Source organism: Salarias fasciatus, chromosome 2 (assembly GCF_902148845.1).
Source record: "Salarias fasciatus chromosome 2, fSalaFa1.1, whole genome shotgun sequence".
Lineage (NCBI taxonomy): Eukaryota > Metazoa > Chordata > Actinopteri > Blenniiformes > Blenniidae > Salarias > Salarias fasciatus.
The window spans coordinates 12357772-12378510 of record NC_043746.1 but is presented as its reverse complement, the minus strand read 5'-3'; the positions used below and the strand labels follow the sequence as shown (position 1 = coordinate 12378510).

The 20739-nt window shown below is 44.2% G+C and overlaps 1 protein-coding gene across 1 annotated transcript; it reads left to right on the top strand.

Moving 5' to 3' along the window:
- The first annotated feature begins 3252 nt into the window (after window positions 1-3252).
- Window positions 3253-12636, top strand: slc34a1b (solute carrier family 34 member 1b). The gene is made up of 12 exons (XM_030114131.1): window positions 3253-3313; window positions 3403-3585; window positions 3982-4128; window positions 4403-4546; window positions 6104-6215; window positions 6682-6877; window positions 7731-7820; window positions 7977-8046; window positions 8161-8328; window positions 8421-8537; window positions 11409-11533; window positions 12043-12636. Exons 1-12 carry the CDS (start codon window positions 3253-3255, stop codon window positions 12634-12636), a joined length of 2007 nt encoding a protein of 668 aa, XP_029969991.1.
- The last annotated feature ends 8103 nt before the right edge of the window (window positions 12637-20739 follow it).

Below are 20739 nucleotides of genomic sequence, written 5' to 3'. Positions count from 1 at the left end.
AAGTCCTGTGGGAGGAAATGAAAGTAACACACACACACACACACACACACACACACACACACACACACACACACACACTGCCACTGATAACCCCGAGCTCACAGCTTTGTTACCACAGTCCGCAGCACTGCGTCCGCCCCGTTGCCCACCAGAGGAAGTCTGCATGGTGCATCATGAGCAGCATGCCAACCAGCTTCAGGCCCCTCCCCAATATCTTAAATCACAAGAGAAGAATGTAAACTTTCAATGTCAGTTTTCACATTAAATTGAGCCTCAGACATGCTGTGAGTTTATGATCATATGGCTACTTGTGTAATGACATAAAAGTAGAAAAACAAATCTCATTTAGTTTCCCCCAAGATGACACTTGAACTCAACTTTTAAAAACAGATCCTGAGTTTTTCAAGATGACTCAGTGAGGTGGAATCAGTCCAGCACATCTGCAGCTTAATGAATTACTGTAATAATGTTTCTATTACATTACATCAGTGTTTAAAGTGTGACACTCTCGCCGAAACTGTTTTCAGTGGACTAATGGATCACTTATGGTTCCCGTTCTCCTTCACTGGCCTGAGAGTTCAGCTCAGGGTTTGGGACTCATGTCAGCCAAAGCGTCGCGTCAACAATGTGTGTGAGAGATGTGTATTCATTTTTCAGTCTTTATGGAGTGTATGAGTTGTTCCCGCAGTCATCCAAAGGAGGTGATGCTCCCCATATTACTCATAAGAGAAGCTGTGAATCCCGATATTGATCTTTGAAATACAAAATGCTCCAGTGAAGGCAAATGTCGATGTCTGCTCTTGGTTCTGTGAAGTGTAGTATTATGGGTTTCCAAGACTCGTGCAAATGGAAATCTGATAGACCCGGCTTCCCGGACCCAAGGCTGAAAAACACTAATCTTGAGAACAAAAGCAAATACTGTCCTTCAGAATCAAGCTCACAATCTGGCATCACGTGCCCGGAGATAATGCGTCACTTTCGCTGTACGATCATAATCCAGTCATTAAAAGTGATTTTCCATAAAGCAGTGTATAGCCTGTGTTAGTGTGGGATTAACACAGCCTGTGAGGGACTCGACAGGCCTGATACCATGTCTGCCAGGTGCGTTCAGAGGCAGGGCGGCGACCCGTTAGCCTGTTATTGTTTATTTCCCAGGACGAGAAGTACCAGCAACTTGAACATCTGGGGAGGGAATTAACAGCAGCATGGTGGGCTTTTTTACCAAAGAGACGGTCTGGATCAATGCCAGAGATTTCAGCACCTCTGTGTGTGCTCATATGTGTGGCTATGTCTCAGTTTTTTTTTCTTTTTGATGTTTTATTTTTATTAGTTTTTAATGTTTCCCCAAATCTAGAGAACCTCTCCCCCAGGAAGCGTTAACCACAGGAGCATCAGCTCCAGTCCAGCTGCCCGCACAACAACAGAGCTGTTATCTCTCCGCGGCTCCCAGCTCTCATAACACTTTGGAAGGTAACGACGCAGTCCGGGGGGTTATTAGGTTCCTGCGCTCTGAGCTCATGGACGCAAGTCTGAGGTCAGCAGGTTTGGCAGATGTGGTTGAGAGCGCTGCTGATAGGGCAGAACTGTTGATGGGCTGATTATTAACAATTACCCCCCCTTAACAGAGGCCTTCACCCCTCCAAGAGAGCCTCTGGGTGGCTTGGTGTACCAGTAAAACATGCGTACGTGCGTGCTGAGAGGATCTCAGAAAATCTCCCTGATCACTCAGTTCTAATCACAACTGAGTTAATCTGGAGTCCTGGCACAGCACCACAGTACCTGAGCGCTCTGCACGAGCCATGCAGATCACGCTGCGCATGTTTGAAACACTCCCACTGACTTATCTATTGGAAGAAATGATCATTTGATACCCAGCTTTAATCTGAGCAAGGCGAGAAGACGTGATGGAAACAGCTGCATGAGAATGTGAGGGGACTCGTGAACAGACAGCAGAGATAAACTCTTTTTTTTGTCCACGTTTGCCACTAGATGTCAGGTTTCTCCTGCTCTTGCATCTCAAACCTGAAGCAGCTGAAGGAAGAAAAGTGGGATCATTTATCACATCAAACAGGGAATCTGTATCTGGCCTTAATTCAAGAGAAACATAGACCGCAGAGCAAACATCAGTCATTACCTAATGTGCAACATGCTCCTCTAACTTACGCATCATTAACTTCAGTCTTTGCGTTATTGATTAACAATACTATCGCTGATGATGGAGAAAGTTTGTCACCCTGAGATGAGGTGGTTTTCTTGACACTTCCAGACTTTGTGCTTTATCTGACCATGCTTTACTCTTCGGTTTGATTCCCTCCTGCAACACAGCACCGACACCTGCCAGCCTGACAACGGTAAGAGGCTACAGATAAATACCAGATCAATCACCTACAAACTGCTATTTACATCTGTGACGCTCAAAAATCCTTGAAGATGATGTTTGTTGCCACTTAACTAAAAAAGTAAATATTGACTAATCATGGATGATGTGTCAGAGTTACAATGACAGATGGAAAATACCCAAAATTCAGTTAAAAATCAATAAATTGGGAGTTTGCTCAGCTGCATCCTATAGAAGTTGTCTCTCATACTTCCACATGCGGGGCGCCGCCTGTCGCAGGGACCCTGTGCTCATCCCGACCTGCAGGAGGATACCACAGAAGAAGAGAATGATGCACTGACTCTAATTACTGTCATTTCAGCTGCTGTAATTACTTCCATCCTCTTTGCTTTAAGAGACACATTAGTACTCCCTCCTCTGCTGGTGTCCCCGAAATATGGAAGAGAGGCTGACATGAAAAGGAGAAAAACGCTCTCTTTAAGCTGAGAGTGTGAAAAAAAAGAAAAAAAAAAAAAGAAGCTTTGAAGGGAGTTGCTGGTCTATAGAAGATGGAGGGTCCCTTTAAGAGCCGACTCGCAGCTGTAGGAAATGAAGACATGAAACTAATGTTCTCCTTGGTGATTCTGACAGGGTGTTTACTTGTTGGGAGGCGAGATGGCGTCTCGTCGAGGGTTTAAGTGTGACATCTGACCCCGTATTGTAGAAAGCTGCTGATTACAATCAAAGTGTGATTCCTTTGTTTTCTTCAGAGAGTGTCTGCTGAGAAGTGCTCAGAAAGACGGTGTCTTCTTTTGGCTTCCTTTTGGGCTGCAGGTGTCTTTCAGACACATTCCCTCTCAGATGTTCTCCCTGTACAGTCATGAAATCCCGTGTTTTTAATCACTTTCGTAGCCCCTCGCTGCATTCAAAGCGCCATGTCCTCTCGGTCCATAACGATCGTGTCGTCTGGATGGAGCACCGGGACGGACTTCACAGGTAAAGTGTAGCTTTCAGTGACCGTGATGACTGTGTTTAATGTCTCTGAAAAGCTTCAAAGCTGATTCGTTCTCATTATTTGTCGTCAGGTTTGAGGTCGTACGCGACTCGCCTCTCCTCAAAGCCCGAACCGTCGCTGGAGGACGACGGGGAGTCCGGCATCGGCTCCACCCTTGACCTCAGCCGAAGCTTTGAGAGAAACAGACAACATACCAATCAGCGCTCCGACGAACCCCCCCCTGCAGAGGCAGGCGCCCCCCCGAGAGAGACAGGTACGGGAGTGGCATGAAGAGGAAGATCACACATTTGTCTCCGGGGTGTCCGGGCCTGAAGCCTTTGAAAAAGGCAAATTACAAACAGCAGAAGCACACGCTCATTAGATGAGAGCAAGTTTCAAAAGCGCACAGTTCCAATGGGACGGTGTCACTCAGCAGCGTTTAGCTTCCAAATGGGTAACGTCGTATGTCAGATGGCTTTGGTCTCTGTGTGTGTTGTATCACTCTCATCCAGATCACAGAAAAAAACAAAGAGAATGATGTAGTGCCCGGCAACACAGCACAGTTTTGCGTCGTGACTCTCAAAGTTTTTCCACTCAAAGGTCAGCTTTGCTCTCTCTGGAAACTCACGCTGCGAGTCTAACGTTTCACCTGGCTTGTTGTTCTGAACAGACAACTCGACTCAGACCCCGGGAGTGACTTCGGACAGGATCAAGCAGCTCTTTAAAAACCTGTCCAAGATCCCTCTGCTCTTCATTCTCCTCTTCCTCTTTGTTTGCTCCTTGGACACGCTGAGCTCTGCCTTCCAGCTAGCAGGGGGTAAGTACTGCAGCCCTCACTGCTCCCTCAGCACGACCGTACTGACTCAGCCACTTGATGTTTGACAAATAAGTGAGTCACCGTGCACGGCTCACGTTCGCACTGTCCCACCGAGCGCTGCTGCATCGTTTCATCTGGTGACCTTTTTACGAATTTGAGGAAACAAGCAGTTTGAGTGTTGTTTAAAGCTGCTTTTGGCAACTTTCTCCCTCCTCAGACCAGCGTTTTCTCACGGCTTTGTGTTTGTGTGTGTGTGGGCGGCATGTTTAACCAGGTAAAGTGGCCGGGGACATTTTCCAGGACAGCGCGGTGCTGTCGAACCCCGTGGCAGGACTGGTGGTGGGGATCCTGGTCACCGTGCTGGTTCAGAGCTCGTCAACGTCCACCTCCATTGTGGTCAGTCTGGTGGCCTCGGGATGTGAGTAGGCACGACAATGTGTTTTTTCTTTTAATTTTAAATAAGATTCTGAACTGGAAAGAGTCTCATTCACTGCTATATATCTGCTGTGTGTGTGTGTGTGTGTGTGTGTGTGTGTGTGTGTGCGCTTGTTTGCACACTGCAAGCCAGAGTGTCTCTGCAGGCTTTTATTTTGCATGCATAGATTTTACAATAAACAGACAAAAAAAATCATTACCATAGCAATAAAAACAGAAACTACAAAAATCCCACTGTGCATTTGTGGCAACACTGCAAAATGAATTTACCGTTATAATCATAATCTGTGTTTTCTAGCTCCGAGCCCAATAACATACCTCATTCCCTGCGGAGGATACAGTACATTATGCTGCTTGTGCTCATCGTTATGGGTCAAATTAAGAAATACAATGCTGAAATGTTAAGAGCTGACTTTAGTTCTGTATGCATGAAGAACAGTGGTCAGCAGGATGAAAATGAGAAGGGAAACCCCAAATATGATCAAAGCAAAACTGGTAAGCCCAATCTCTGGCTCATCCATTCAGTTGTAGTTAGGAGGGGAATAGGTTTTAAAGCTGGCGATGCATATTCTTTGTTTTTTTTTAAAAAAGGATAAATAAATCCCTGTACGTCAATCAGCTTGTTTCATCATGTTACTGTGCATGTTGCTCGTGCATATTTACATCACAGAACATTGCATTTTGAACGACAATGGCTCAGTAAGCCATGATCAGTGCATGAAACAACGCTGTATAGAAGCACTGACGTTTCACTATTTACTCAGGAGCATTGCTTCTATTTATCTCAGCATAACAATCAGCATTCTGCATTGAGAATGACAAGATATTGAACTGTGCATCAATCCATTTTTCTTTTGAAAGACTTTACAACACACTGACTGACTGACTGACTTGTCATTTTGAGGCTGCAGTTCCCTGAGTGGAAATTTAAAAAATCCACCTTCGAATTGTTGCAGTCCTGCAGGGCAGACTGGGATCAGAGCGGTAATGAAATCAAAGTCTCCACACCGTGTAATCCTCTCCCCACCTCAGTCCCTGTAGTTTACCAAGTATCAAATAAGAGCATTACATGCTATACTACCGGTAATGTCGCTATTACTGCTCAAGTTCCTGCATTTAGATCTTGCACACCTAATCTTTGTACATGAAATTAATGACATTAGTATGCAGGGGCTGCCTCTCTGCTTTAAAAGCCTTTTTTTTTTTAATTCGAGAAGATGACTAAAAATGCGAAGGCATGAATGTTTGTCTTCCTGATGTGTGTCCTCGAGGTCATCCTCATTACAGGCGTACTCAACAATAACCTCCCTGTAAATCTGCCTCCACTCATTTGGAAATTACAATCACCTCTCATCTCCATTAAAACTCAAGTAGCATTCTAAATGTAGAAGGTCATAAATAGTTATTGTGCCTCTGAGGCTACAATCCTCACGATGAGGACAGACGTTTCACCATTTTCCGAGCGCGTGAATTTATAGATAATATAGGATCATTGAAATGACTTGAGCTAAATGCCACCCTGGTTGGTCTCGCCCCGCAGTGCTGGAAGTGAGGTCGGCCGTTCCGGTCATCATGGGCTCCAACATCGGGACGTCGGTCACAAACACCATCGTGGCCATGATGCAGGCGGCCGAGCGAGCCGAGTTTCAGCGGTGAGCGTGAAGACACAGCCGAGCCCGTTAGAGGAAAGCGGAATGGAAAAGTGAAGAGGATAAGTGGAGGGATGGAGTGCAGGGGCTCTGAAGGCAGAGGAGGATGGAGAGGAGGCGTTAGCAGCTGGTTGCCGCCGTCTCTCGGCTTCAGCCTCCAATTTGAGAGTAATTTCTAAAACAGTGACAATAATGGCGCCGATCCACACTGATCCCATACTGGTAACCCTCTGGCATGAAAAGATACGGCGACAGAACAGATGGCGCACTGCCTAATCTGTAGCTGGTAAAATAAATATTATTTATTAATCTTTTAGACGCAAAATGAGTCAAACTGAAATACTCATTACATCACACATCCCAAAAAACTCGAGCTGCGAAAAGCAGATTAACAAGCAATCACTGTGAGTAGTTGATCGTGCTTACAGCTGACCTTGGTTAACACAGAAATAATTGTGACCGGTGACAGGGCCTTCGCCGGGGCGACAATTCACGACTGCTACAACTGGCTGTCGGTTCTCGTTCTGCTGCCGCTGGAGGCGGCGACTGGACTGATGTCCCGGCTATCTTTCACACTGGTCTCCAGCTTTAAGCTCCATTCCGGGGAGGAAGCGCCCGAGCTGCTCAAGGTCATCACCGAGCCGGTCACCAGGCTTATTATCCAGGTGAAGCTCTCGGCCAGCCATCAATCTCTAGATTTCTGCTGTGACTGTCAGCGATTCCACACTCAGAAAAGCTTTTGTCTTTTCTCACTGTGGAAAAAGCAACACGGCTTATCAGCTCTGATGTAAGCTGCTGCTAAATACTTCCTAAGCCAATGAGGAAAAAAACTGAGTTATATAAATCTATGAGCCAACATATGATGCAGCAATTCTCCTTCTGCACTAAAGTGAAGAGTCTGGGTGAAGGAAATGTACGGCTGAACAGTTCACCGTTTAACCCACTCCACTTAGAAAAATCAACATTCAAGTTAAAAACATATGAAAAGTGAGCTATTTCAAAATGTCGGCATGTTAACTTGACTAGCTGGCCTTTTTGCCTTCATTCAGGTTGTAATGGAATCTTCACAGCATACATCAAACTGTATTTATATTCAAATCAAATAATAAAACATGGCATATATTATTATTTTCAGATAACCAAGTAACTGATCAATTGTCAGATCCAAATAACCAATAAACCAACCAACCAATCAGCTCTGGTTGCAGTGATTTTTGGATTTTAGCCCACATTTGTTGAATAATGACAAGGGAAAAACAATTAAACAGGTTTTGTGTCCTTTGTTGCAGGTTAGATGAGGTGATTTCTTGAAAGAAAATTAATTCTAACCACACAATAGATAATCAGAAATGTCAGCCATCATCCAATGGGCTGAGTGCCTGGTTTGACTCTATGAGTGTTGAAAAATGTGCCATATCCTAAGTGTGCGAACCCAAAGTGAAAAGCTGAAATCCCCTCTCAGCCCTTCACCTTGCTCTTGTTTTACTCGCCGTGCCCGGTTTCTCTCCTCACCCACAGCTGGACAAGTGTGTAATCACGGGGCTCGCCATGGGAAATGAGGACATGAGGAACAGGAGCCTGGTGAGGAGATGGTGCCAGCCTGACCTTGTTATGGTAATGGCTCGTCTCCGCCGCTGGCTCCGGCTCACGCAGACACATTGTGTCACACACTGGCGCCAACCGCAGGCTGTCGCTGCTGCAGGTGACAACTGTGTTATTAATTTCTGCATTCATCACAGTTCTCTCTCCTCGGTCTTTCTTTAGTCAGCTGGCAATTTCAGCAGCGAGGACTGTGGCAACGGTTACGACTCGTCGCCGTCGCCACTCGTCAAGTGTGAGTTAAAATACAACCATCGACATCCTGCCACAGTTTTGAATTATACAAGTGTTTTTTTTAATGGTTTGGATTCAGAATGCGGCGTGAATAGTGGGTCTTGTCTCTCTGCAGGCAGACATTTGTTCGCCTCCTCTGACCTGTCTGACCTCACGGTGGGCCTCGTCCTGCTGGCAGCGTCCCTGGCCGTCCTCTGCACATGTCTGCTGCTCCTGGTCAAAATTCTGAACTCTCTCCTCAGGGGCCACATGGCAAAGGTCATTCACAAAGTCATTAACACAGGTGAATACAACTGTTTTCAAATGTGTTTGTACACAGACTATTTATAATGCAGGCATGTGAATAATCTACGTCTATGTTGTGCGATCCTGCAGACCTGCCGCATCCCTTTGGGTGGCTGGCCGGCTACGTTGCGATGCTCGTTGGTGCAGGAGTGACATTCGTGGTCCAGAGTAGCTCAGTCTTCACCTCTGCCATAACTCCTCTAATAGGTGAGTAATGCTCTACTTTAAAGTCTTAATTCCAAAAAGACTGGCAATTCAATGCAGTAGATTTATGTAAAACTTAATCAGAGCTATTACTTATCTGCTTGTAGTTGCAAGTTTTTTTTTTTTTTCGTCTTCACTGAGGAAGTATCAGCTTTCACACAATGATTTACTGATTTCCAGAAATCTCACAAAGATGCTCTGATCTATCTCAGGATGTGTTAATGGAACAAAGCCATTGTTCAATTTGCAGCTTTGCAGCCAGCAGAGCGACACATGTCGGCGTCCAAATCTTAAAATACAGCAAAGTGAACATGAGGCTTGAAACAACACTTCAGAGGATGCGTTTTAAAACTCCACCATATATGTGAATCTTTCTCATTTTTAAGCGATTGCTCATCTTGTAGGAGACTTGACAAATGTCTCCAAAAGAAATTGCACAAAAAAAATTAAATTGTGCCAGAATGGCATCCTTAAAAGACATGATACTTTAACAGGAAATGCTGTTGAAGAACTAGTTGCATTTTCTTGGAAAATATCTGGCTTGGTCATGCTGTTCTGCCACAAATGAGGCTAAACAAAACAGTTTAAGGTTGAGTGGGAACATGTAAATTAAATTTAGAGTGCCTTACTACAAAAATGGAGCAAAATCAAATTTGAAAGCCATAATAGGACAAGGGGGCGCACTTAACTAATACACAACTGAGAGGCAAATTTATAGCTGCTGGAAACAAATCATCCATCATCATCACGGTCATATAATTGGCTTTTGTTTGGAGAAATTGGAGAAGAGTCTGTGCAGCAAAAGGAGCAGCCCAGGAACTAAAGTGTACGTCTTCATCTGTCAGATCTAATGAGGGTTTTGTTATGACTTTTGATTCATTGATCATTTCATTTCACCTTGGACTGAAGTCGCAGGGTGAGGCCGATGTAACCAGGAGTATTCTGTGAGCTCAGACATTAACAGCTGCAATCAGACCTTCAAGATCAACTCTGGGAAAAAGAAAAATCTGAAATAAATGGAATTTGATGCAGAGATTACACCATAGTACTAAATATGAGGATCTTTGTCTCTGCTGAAGCCTGATAATCCCCCCATCTGATCCCGGTGCCTCAAACATGAAGGCACGTTGCTGTTTCTCACCTACGTGGGCTAAAAAAAAACACTGACAAACTTACAGCAGACACAGTGGATGTTTTGCCTTTAATGTGCTTTTTTGTTTTACTTCAAACTGGATTTTCTGAAGCGCAGAGTGAGAAGAACAATGGAGAGAGTCCTGAATTCCCGTGATTTGAAGCAGCAACACTAAACCACAGTTAGCCAGTGATCATGAAAGGGATAATTCTATTAAACTGCAGTAAACTGAGCTCTGTGCAAAGGATTTTTTAGCTTTATGGAAAGACTTGGGACCCTCATTTGTATTTCATTGAGAACACATTGCCGCCTCTGTACTTTTGCAGACACTATACTGTTCTAACTCCTCGCTGTCCGTCTACTTAGTTTGATTTGTTTTTCTAAGAGAAAGCGCTGTGCTCAGTCCCGGGGCAACTCCAGCATGCGTCCGCCAGTTTCAAAGTTGGACGTTGGTTTCTTCTTCAGTTCAGCCTGCAGTCACGGTTGGGTTTCACTTGTTGTGAGCCTCCAGGGCCGCAGTCTCCTGTAATGTCTTATTAAAATGGACTCTCGCTGTGCTGGGACTCAGGTTCTAGCAGTGAGTCGGCCCGGTCCTGTGTAGACGTGGTGTTGCCTCAGTCCTGCTTCCTGTCTGGGCTTTACTTCAGCCACCTCAACTTTTAGAAAACCAAACTACACTGTTTGAGGCTTGAGAAAGAGAGAGAGAGAAGATGAATACAATAGTTTGTCAGTCAAACCTCTTCAGAGATCCACTGTTGTGATCCAGCAGCTCATAAACTGTGCCGTTGTTTCAAGGCCGCTGGTGTCCGTGCTGAGATATAAATTCAGCCACCACAACTCTTGAGCAGACATTTACTGCCTCTAATAGTTGAGCCACTAGCGGTTTATTACATTAGTTCAGTGATTTATCAATGGATTCATATCCTTGTTTTCACACAATATTGAGAAGATACCAGAATAAACAGGACGAGACCAAATAAGGAGACGAGGCCGATTATTTCCACTGATGGAGTCTTGAGAACTTTGTGTTGCGTAACGAGCGCTGTATGTCGCTGGCTGAATGAAGCATGTAAAATCAGGGACGACTGAGTCACCGGCCTGCTTCGCACTGATAAATATGAGAGCCGAATAATGTTGCATTTTATACTGAAGTAATTATGTGGCTTGACATAAAGCTGAAGACAAGAGACGTATCCCAAACTGCAAGGATATTTCTGCTTGGATGCATCTTTGGATTTCGGTTCGGCCAAACTTCCATGATAACATGCTGCGGCACTGGAAGAAATCCAGCATGCTGTCACCAAATTCAATATCGGTGCTGTATCTGAGCAATAATTTGGTTATCGGTTACTATCAAGTATTTAAGTCCAGTTTTCTTACCTTCCACACACAAGACTCCAGTGGTGATGAATAAAAATAGTTTCACATTTAACTTTTATATCTAATCAGATTATTTAAGTCAAATCAATTCTTTTTAAAACCAACAGATATTTCTAAACATCGTAGCGTTCAATAATTTCTTTCCACTGCCTACAATTGCAAAGAATAATTTCTGCAGTTTTATAGCAGATTTAATAATAGATGCTGCAAACTTTAAGTCAGCTAATAAGAAAGTGACTCGACTGTCAGTGATTAAATCAACGGGAACTATTTAATTATAGCTTTTCTCGGTTGACTATTTTATATAGCTGCTTGTGTTCCCGTTGAGTCTTTTTTTTTTTTTAAACTATAATTTTCATCAGGTATTGGCGTGATCAGCCTGGAACGGGCCTATCCTCTCACGCTGGGGTCCAACATTGGCACCACTGCCACAGCGCTGCTCGCAGCTCTCGCCAGTCCTGGAAACAAGCTGGCTGCAGCCATACAGGTACAACAACGTTTCATCATGCATGAAGAAAACGCTTCCTTTTCAGAAAACAAAAGTGATATTCGGATCGCCACAAAACCACCACCGGAACGGCTTTTGGAGTAGAATGACTAAATATCTAAATCTATGAATACCTTTTCTACCTAGAAGAGTGAAATGTTCTTACTGCGAATGACACAGATGGTAGATAACATACAGGATAACACTGTATGGATCTATACACACACATATATATATATAAATATGCAAGTGCTGGCTGCTCCAGGGGAGGGGGTGGTGTTCATGCCTCTCTTTGGGATTCAAAAGTGTGAAAATTAAACCACACTGAGCCAGTGGATTATGCGTTTGCTATGAATGTAACACAACGATAAAACGGGATCCTTTACTGTACTTCTGATGACGTAACCTCGAGTTAACGGCATCGTGCACTGACTGCGACGAATAATCTGCAGAACGGATTGCTTCGCCGCTCACATACTGTTTCTCATTATCTTCTTTTTTGTGTGTAGATTGCTCTGTGTCACCTCTTCTTCAACGTTTTCGGCATTCTGCTGTGGTACCCGCTTCCATTCATGCGCTTGCCGATCAGGATGGCGGGCGCTCTGGGAGCGCGCACCGCCAAATACCGCTGGTTTGCGGTGCTCTACCTCCTGGTCTGCTTCCTGCTCCTTCCGTCGCTGGTGCTGGGCCTCTCGCTGGCCGGCTGGCGGGTGATGGCTGGCGTCGGGGCTCCCTTTCTGGGCGTGACCCTCTTCATTGGCCTGATTAATGTGATGCAGGCCCGCAGCCCACAGCGCCTGCCTAAAAAGCTCCAAAACTGGGACTTCCTGCCCAGGTGGATGCGTTCCCTCAAACCGCTTGATCGCGTCGTCACCAAGGCAACAGTCTGCTGCGGCGCAACATGTGAGGATCAACTGGCAGAAGAGGAAAATGAGCCCGACTCAACCGATGTGACTCCCGTCAGCGGTCAGACGGAGTCTGTTCAGAGGAAGCAGAAGCTGGCCTACAGCAACCCCGTCCTGGACTGCCTGGACGAGAGCAGACCGGGTGTACGGGTCTTCAGACTGAAAGGCCTAGAGAGATGCAACAGCACTCCGCTGTAGCTCAGTGCTGTTTACTCCAAAGAGCAGCATTTGGAGAAGTCCTGTTTCAAATGAGGTTAATGTCCTCATCTCACAGCTGCAATACGGCCAATTCAATTCTGGGCTTAGGTCGAGTTCTGTCTCAAATACACGTGTCACTGTTACACATATAATCAAATTTCAGCCGACTCACTACCATGTTTTGGGCTGGAGGATGTCGGAGCACTTTTGGGTGAAAAAAAACCCACACAGTCATAAGAGCAGTGAAAACTTCCCACAGCAAGACGTCAAATCTGTCTTCTTGCTGCAGGGCAAGAATGGTGCAAAAACAGTGGAAAAAAGTCAATTTCCTGTCGGTGAACCTCATTGTAAACAAAGCAGATTGAGATTTAACACAACATTTGTTTATTTACAAAACTCTGCTGTGCAGTTTGAACTCGCCAACGTGCGAATGCATTATTTTTTACTATTAAATATGTACCTAAGGAGTCATTTGTTTTTTTCTAGGGGGGGGGGGGGGGGGGTGCACAGTTGAATAACTCTTTGTGAAGGCCGATCATCAGTCTTAAATCACTTTTCAAAATGTCCAGACATGTGTTTCTCACAATCCCCAGTGGAGACGTGATCCCTCTGAGTGCATTTGGAAACCCATCTTTGTCCTGTTCTTAGCTCAATAAAACAATGATATTAGCACATGGTTAAATGTTTGGCTGTTGTGTCAAAGGTCCATATTCTCTCTTGTTATGTAAGTGTTCGTGGGTGACGACACGCAGACGGGGAATTCAAAACATCATCACAACAGCCAGCTGATCATATCTACAGAGAAGAGTATGAATGTGTGTGAATGTGTGTGTGTGTGTGTGTGTGTGTGTGTGTGTGCCTCAGTGGGTGAGTGTGCACACTTGGGAGGTGTTGTTGAATGTGTGAATATGTGCTGTTTTCTATGTTGCATTGTAACAACCGATCATGCGTTTCAAATCTGTTGACTCGGTGAAGCCTGTTGGCAGAATGAAGTCAGACTTACTTTCACTTTATAGGCGACAGACAAAGAGAGCAATCTGCAGCAAGACCACAGTACAGATGAAATGAACGACTGTACTGTTTTCTCAGCTGGTGAAATTGTACCTTAGTGTTCAAAGCTGTCAAAAAGAGACTTTATTCAGTCTTGTGCATCTAACATGAAAGCACTTCTCAGCATTTGGAAGGCCTTTTTGATGGACTTTTTTTTTCTTTTCTTTTCTTGTTCAAAGAGCTCACTAATCTGCCGACTCATACAGCAGTTTCTTTTTGTTTCAACAAACGCAGCTCCGTCTCGTCACACCGCTCTGATCCCGTCGTGGCCTTTAAAGTTTTGGTGTCGGAGACGAGGAGTGAAAGTCTCCACCGTCGACCACGACAGCGCGAGTTTGCATCATCCAGTTTGAACCTCGGAGCAGCAGGGAAAGAATGGGGGGAAGCCGGGGGGGGGGGGGGGGGGGGGGGGGGGGGGGGGATCTACAGGGAGCCAACCATGAAACCAATTCCTGCATATGTTCAGCGTAATGTGCCCAGAGAGCAGCGCTGTCCTCTGAACGAGGCCATTTGAATGCTGATAGGCACTTTGTGTGGGTGCAGTTTGGATGGGGACGCAGGGCAGGGTCACTGTCCTGCCAAACCTTTTCCTGGCACGGGACGGCCGGAGAGGACGCGGAGCTGCCAGGCCTGTCTGCTGTCAGCACTGCTGAACATTCACTACATTGTGTGCATTTCATTTACAGCGATTCACGCAAGCAAAGCTGCTGTAAAACTGACTAATCTTGTGTTTCTCTGGGGTTGCCATTTTAACTGAAACTGAGTGTCACTGCAGGAGGGGATGATGAACAGAAAAAAGGTACAGTCATTCCCAGTTCTCGGAGGGTTCACCAGTAGGGCATCATGAAGGCTGACAGAGATCTGACGAATAGTAAACACGCTGTACTTACCGTGGTTTTACAGCCTCATTCACTTATTTGCTCACACGATCACGATCACACTCACACAGCTGCCACACATCGCTGATAGCCTCAGATAGTTCAGTGTCTTCTTCAAGGACGCTTCCACACATGGTCAGGGTGAGAGAGGGATCGAACTGCAGGCTTTGGAGACAACATGAATGCCCACTGCACCACCCCAAATACTATCTGCAAGTAGTTTTATAGCTTGGACCATGTTAATTTTTGATTAATTATAGGAGCATATTGTATTTTTGAGTTATTAAATGTCATATTAGGGGCGAACAAGTAGCGTTAGGACTTCACTCATCATAGTTTGCATGAACAGAGAAATGTGTTTGTTTTCTCAAAGTAGCAAAACTCAAAATTATGGGCTGTTCTTGAACGCCTCTGTTCATGATGCTGGTCAGGAAGCTGTGTGATGTGGCAAAAGAACAAACAAGTCAGCAGAAAAATAAAGAACGGAATACTTAACCTACTAAACCTAAAATGTTTAGAAAATAAAAGCTAAAGTGCAGCACAAAGTGATTAATTGCTTTAATGAGAAATATTTAAATGAAATTTATTTCCACCATTCAAGCAGAACCTATCGAGTTCTAGTAGAAACAGCACAACATTCCTCAGAAGTTATCCTCAGAAATTCTTTCAACCCTAAAGCCCTCCTTTTTGCTTCCCATGCATTTCGCTTCACTACCCAGGTGCTGATGCAGCAATAATCTGTCAACAGTAACTTTCTTCTCGTACCAGATGCTGAGCGCTCCTCAAAGGGCCCCACAAGTACCCTCAATCAAAATGATTATGTGGAGCGATCAGAGCTGAAACAACATAAATGCTCAATTCTGAAACGTCCCGCTGTATCCATGGTCTCTAAACTCAAATTTGTGACATTATGTTACCATGAAAGGCTTATTCTCCAGCAATAATAACACTGCACTTTAAGATGATTGCTTTTGGAGGCAAATAGCAGGAGCTCTCAGCATACACGCTGATTTGGAGGAGTGTTTTAACATTTTCCTCATTAAAATAAAATGGTCAAATGGAGTCATGCCATATAATAGAGGAAAGATCTGTGTGACTGTAATATACAGCTAAACAATTAACATGGGAATAAAGCTCTTGTATATCTTGCCATCATGTGCTAAGCATCCTTTAGAATAAATATGAATCCTGACAAGGTGTCCGTTTATTGGTCCTCATATCACAGGTAGAACTGAACTGAACTTGTTTTTATGTTTTTTTTTTCCTTGTATGTCATGAAGATGCACCTTACCTGCTTTTCTTAAAGGATCAGTGATATCCTCAACCTGCAGCCACTGCAGACATCTGCTTTTGGGTGAGTCAGATGACAGAGGGGGAAAATCGTGGCTTCAAATGCGCACTCCCATCTCGCTGCTCCCCGCAGACAGCCTGTGATAATCTTTTCACCATGTCAGACATTTGACCACCGCCGTTTCACCACACTCCATATTATGACTGCAGATACTGGTTTTGACTTCTGAGAACCAGCAGCAGGTCAGCAGCCGATGAACCAGACTGCTAAACACACTGCAGTGTGTCGTCTTCTGAAGCTGTTAAGACAGTATTCATCCTCTTGGGCACATGGTGTGGTTGGTTTGCTTGTTAACAGCTGAGCTCCACATTATAAGTTTTTCCACAGTTCACTGATGTTTAACTTTCATTTATAAAGGTCTTTATTCATAATTCAGCTCCATTTTTTGAAATGCAATATTAAAATAATGCATCTTACTTTGTGGTTGATATTTTCTTCTCCAACAGTCTGTATTTCTCCCCTCATCCCTGGACACTGGAGGGACGTTCTTACATGTTCCTGTCTTGTTCCACTGTGTTTACATCCAAGCACCATTAGTAACCAGGAAGTATGTTGTGTTTGGATTCCCTGGAGGAAGTGACGACACAGGCCAAGAAAACCACATGGCAACAGATGGAAAGTCGCTTGCTAGAAAGAGTTTTCTTTAAAAAGAGAGAGAGAGGAAAAAGGCTGTATTATAAAGTATCACTCAAATCATTTTCTCAGAGATGCTCGAAGATGTGTGACCATAAAAACGACCAGATCTTCTGCAACCTGCTGATACAAGCTATGCTATCCAAATCAGGTGACTCATTAAAATTCATAAATATTTCAAAAATGTTCGATAAGGCAATTAACTTGGAATTTTTTTAATTACAAAATCACAGCACTCCTTAATGGTTAGTCAGTCAGCCCAGCATGGGTCTGCTGTCATGTCGTGTTTAACGAAACTCACAAAAGCTTCTGCGCTCACGTATCTCACCCATGGGGAGAAATGCACTTTCTCTTTAACTATGCCGCTTCGGCATGACGCAAAGTAGCCGCTAACACAGTAAAACATCTATATCCATAAGAATGGCTGCACTTAATGAAAACATGAAGATGCATTCGAATGAGAACCTTTGTTTTCAGTGTCAGTGCTGGACGTGCATGCGGGCACATATTAACACGCAGTCAGAGGTCGAAGGTGATGGAAGATTGAGTGAAAACATGTTAAATGATCGTCGCTCAAAGCCTTAAAGGCATGGGTAAAGGTGAAGGCTCAGCCACCACTTGCCTCAATCGGCAGCAGATGACAAGAATTTAAATTAAAAGCACACAAAGGAAACTAATTATGGATTAAATGAATGAATTAGCACTTACTACACTTCAGGTAAAACTTTCAGAATAAACTATTTACTGTTTTTCTGCATAACTGAGATCATTTTGAGCTGCAGTTTTTTTTTTTTTTTTAATCACTGCAGGAAAGTGGAACGGTTCACTCTTTACCAGTCAGATGTATGAAAGTGAAAATAGTAGAAATGATTCATGTTGATTAAAAAAACGATGGCATTGAATGTTTTTCGTGTTTTTCCGAGCAACATGATCTGAAACTTGTCATGTATTGATTTGCATTGATTGAATCATTGAATCGCTCCCATAAGGCCGTGCTGCTCTCACCAGAGGAAGTTAAGCTGTGTTTTTATTATCTGCTGAGGAAGACTCTGCAGTGAAAGGGAGATTATCATTTAGACACAAAATTATGCACCATCGCTTCTCCACCCTCACAGTTTTGTTTTTGACGCCAGCTGATTGTTAAAAATGCCCCTCAGACATTCACAATTCCCCCTCCTCCGTTGCGGAGAGGAACAGATGGAGTTGTCGGGGTAAAACTGCCTCTCTTCCTGCAGGGCAAGGTGGGTGGTTGATTTGAAACATGCACGCTAATACTTTCTGCGTTTCAGCTGCCGTCGTGCACGGGCGGAACACGAGGCTTGTTTTGACAGCGTGCGCCGCTGAATGCTGGTCGTTGCAATAACACTCCAGTTCAGTGGCTTTGCATTGACAAAATGTGTCATTTATTCTGGTTTAAACGGGAAAGCGAACAGCGTTATTATCCTGACTCAGAGCCATTTGTGACCACTATTTTAAAGTATGCCGCGTCACGCTAATGACTACAATTTCTCAAATGTTTTGCGATCGAGACTTCTCACTGCAAGAACACAGAGTCGCATGTGTGTGTGTGTGCACGTGGTGGGAATTACGCTAACCCCAGGTCATACTCAATTTGCACTGTGTTGGGAAATAATTCAAGCATTGCAGGCCCGTGATAAATCTTGCATAATGTCTTGTTACGTACATTCCATTAATTCCAGTATTTGTGTGGTCAGGGTCTCCCGGATCATCCGCCCCTGAACAAACACAGCATCAATATGCAGCAGAGATACACTTTCATATTGTGTCAATAAAGAGAGCATGCATGAGCTGTGAAACTGTTGGACAGCTGGACAAGCCTATCTGAAAGTCACAACGCAGTACAAAGAAGCAGAAAAGCACAGATATCAAACACAGAGGCGGAAAGACGAGATATCTACTTTGCAATCTGGTTTCTATTTGTGAAACGCCGCCCACGGCTATATGTTGCCTGCACGTCGTGACGTGCCGGATGTAAACACAGCTGAACATACTGTAAGTAGTAGCTTTGGAGGGAAGAGCAGAAAAGCAACATCCGACCAGACGACAGATGTCCAAACAGTGAGACAGAAACAGGCACCGGAGGACCAGCTCAACTCTTTGATGCCCAGCAGGGCATCGTACCACTGTTCATGACCGGCGGCAGGCTGGAAATCAAGACGAGTCTAAAAGCCAGAAGTGGGAAACTACTTCAATACCGTTTTCTGTTTTAGTGCAAAAAAACTAATTTAATAGCAACAGTTTTTGTCAGAGAGAACAAGTGTGTGTCTGATCTACTAAAGGTTACATGAACGGGTCAATATGTGATATTGTGCTCATAGGGAGAAGCTGATCTACCAACAGGCTACACAGAGGATTACATCTGACAAATACACAAGCATCCGCAGGCTCCTCCCTCTTCCCTCTTACTTTCTGCTGTTTTCCCCGCCCCTTGTGTCTTTTCTCACTCCCTGGCCACGCCCCCTCTTCTCTGCAGACTTCCTCCACTGCACACCTGCCGCCAATCAAGAACTCCCTGCTCTCTATAAAGACTCCTGCTTTGTGTTCTTCTGACTGTTTTCTGAGCTCCAGTTCAAGTCAGCCTCGTCCTGCCGTGTTTCAGTCTCTCTTCTGTGAAGATTTTTCTGATACAAACCCTGACCTTTTGACCCCACTGCTCTCTCTACCCCGTCAGTTCTACGTTTATGTTTGTCGAATATTTTTTTCGAACTGAACTGTCGAACTGAATCTCTTGTCTCCGTGTGTGAACTGCTGCATTGTGGGTCCTGATCATATCATAAAATAGAGGAATTTACCTGCATGAATGCTTCTTTCAGTTCCGGATTGAGCAAAACTGAATGATTTGGCTGAGCGTTTAGTAGAAAAGCTGCTTTGGTGAGAAACATTTCCTCAGCTGGCTTTAGGAACAACTAGAAAAATTAAACATCATGATGAAGAAAATATTTGTTTTGGTCACAGATGTATGTGAAAAGAATGATTTAAAGAGCTCATATGATCATGTTCAGGATCTCATAGATGATCTTTCTGTCTCAAAACTCAACCAATAACGCCAACCAGTTTGGCGTTGTGCCAGCTGTAAGTTATAAAAAAAGTATCTAAAATTCAAGATAACTCTCACGTCCCTTTTTTCTGATTATATCCAATCTGTTCACGTTACCGAAAGGCTCCTTTTAACTTGGCCCATTGTTGAAGGTGACTGTTGAAACGTGTCGCATTCACATTCAACTCCGTAGAACTCGTTGACATTCAGTTCACTGAGCAGAGCAGCAACACTGACGAGTGTCGCTTCGGCAGCAGACAAAAACGTCTGAAGCAACACATTAGCCTGAAGCTAATCTATCAAAGCAGCGTTTGCAGCCTAAATGGATCATTTTGGATTTTCCCAGTTGGACCAAAACACTCTAATTTTATTAAAAAAAAAAGTAGGTAATGCACGATGTCATTAAAGTGACAAGTTACTTCAATTTAATTTGATGAATGAGAAGTGACTTTTAGATATCATCAATGACCTCTGACTGAAGGACACTGGAAACACTCATATATTGCTGACGATGGAAAATCTGCTATAAATGCTTAAATACTCCAAAAACACCTGACTTTATCCTCATCAGGTTCTACACAGAACCTGATGTTGAACACCTTCTCACAGTGGACGTGTTGGAGCGCGACGTCAAAATCAAGATCATTATACAACGCTTGTGTTGACACATTCTTTCAGTGTGGGATTCAGCCTCGTCCTTCAGGACTGAAAAACAATTTGTCTTTTCCAATCTCTCCAAATGTTTTTGAACTGAACGGATTTTTGAATTAAGGCCACGCTGTCTAACAGAAGAACATCTGATCCTCTTGTTTTATTTTGTGTGCTCTGAACCTTGCGATGCTGAGCACACGCACACACACGCACTCACCTCACAGATCTGAGCCTCTGGATGTTTTTTCCTTCCACAGTCGGTGACATTAAATGAAGTGAAAATGATGCAGGTGTAAATATGAGTGTGAGTCTCTTTCTGCTTGTCTCGTGCCTGAGGAGCGCTCCGGTTTCTTCCCTCGGTGTGTTTGGGGTCACTTGGTGACTTGTGGATCACAGTTTGATTGTCTGATGACCTCCAGGGTGTTTCCAGCCTGAAGTTATATAGAGCAGTAGAGAAGATTGACAGAGGGATGAATGAACCT

Coding starts and splice junctions, on each gene's coding strand:
- slc34a1b (XM_030114131.1), top strand. CDS start 3,253: ATGTCCTCTCGGTCCATAACGATCGTGTCGTCTGGATGGAGCACCGGG. Junction 4,129..4,402: donor TGCCTTCCAGCTAGCAGGGG/GTAAGTACTGCA, acceptor ATGTTTAACCAG/GTAAAGTGGCCGGGGACATT. Junction 8,538..11,408: donor TGCCATAACTCCTCTAATAG/GTGAGTAATGCT, acceptor AATTTTCATCAG/GTATTGGCGTGATCAGCCTG.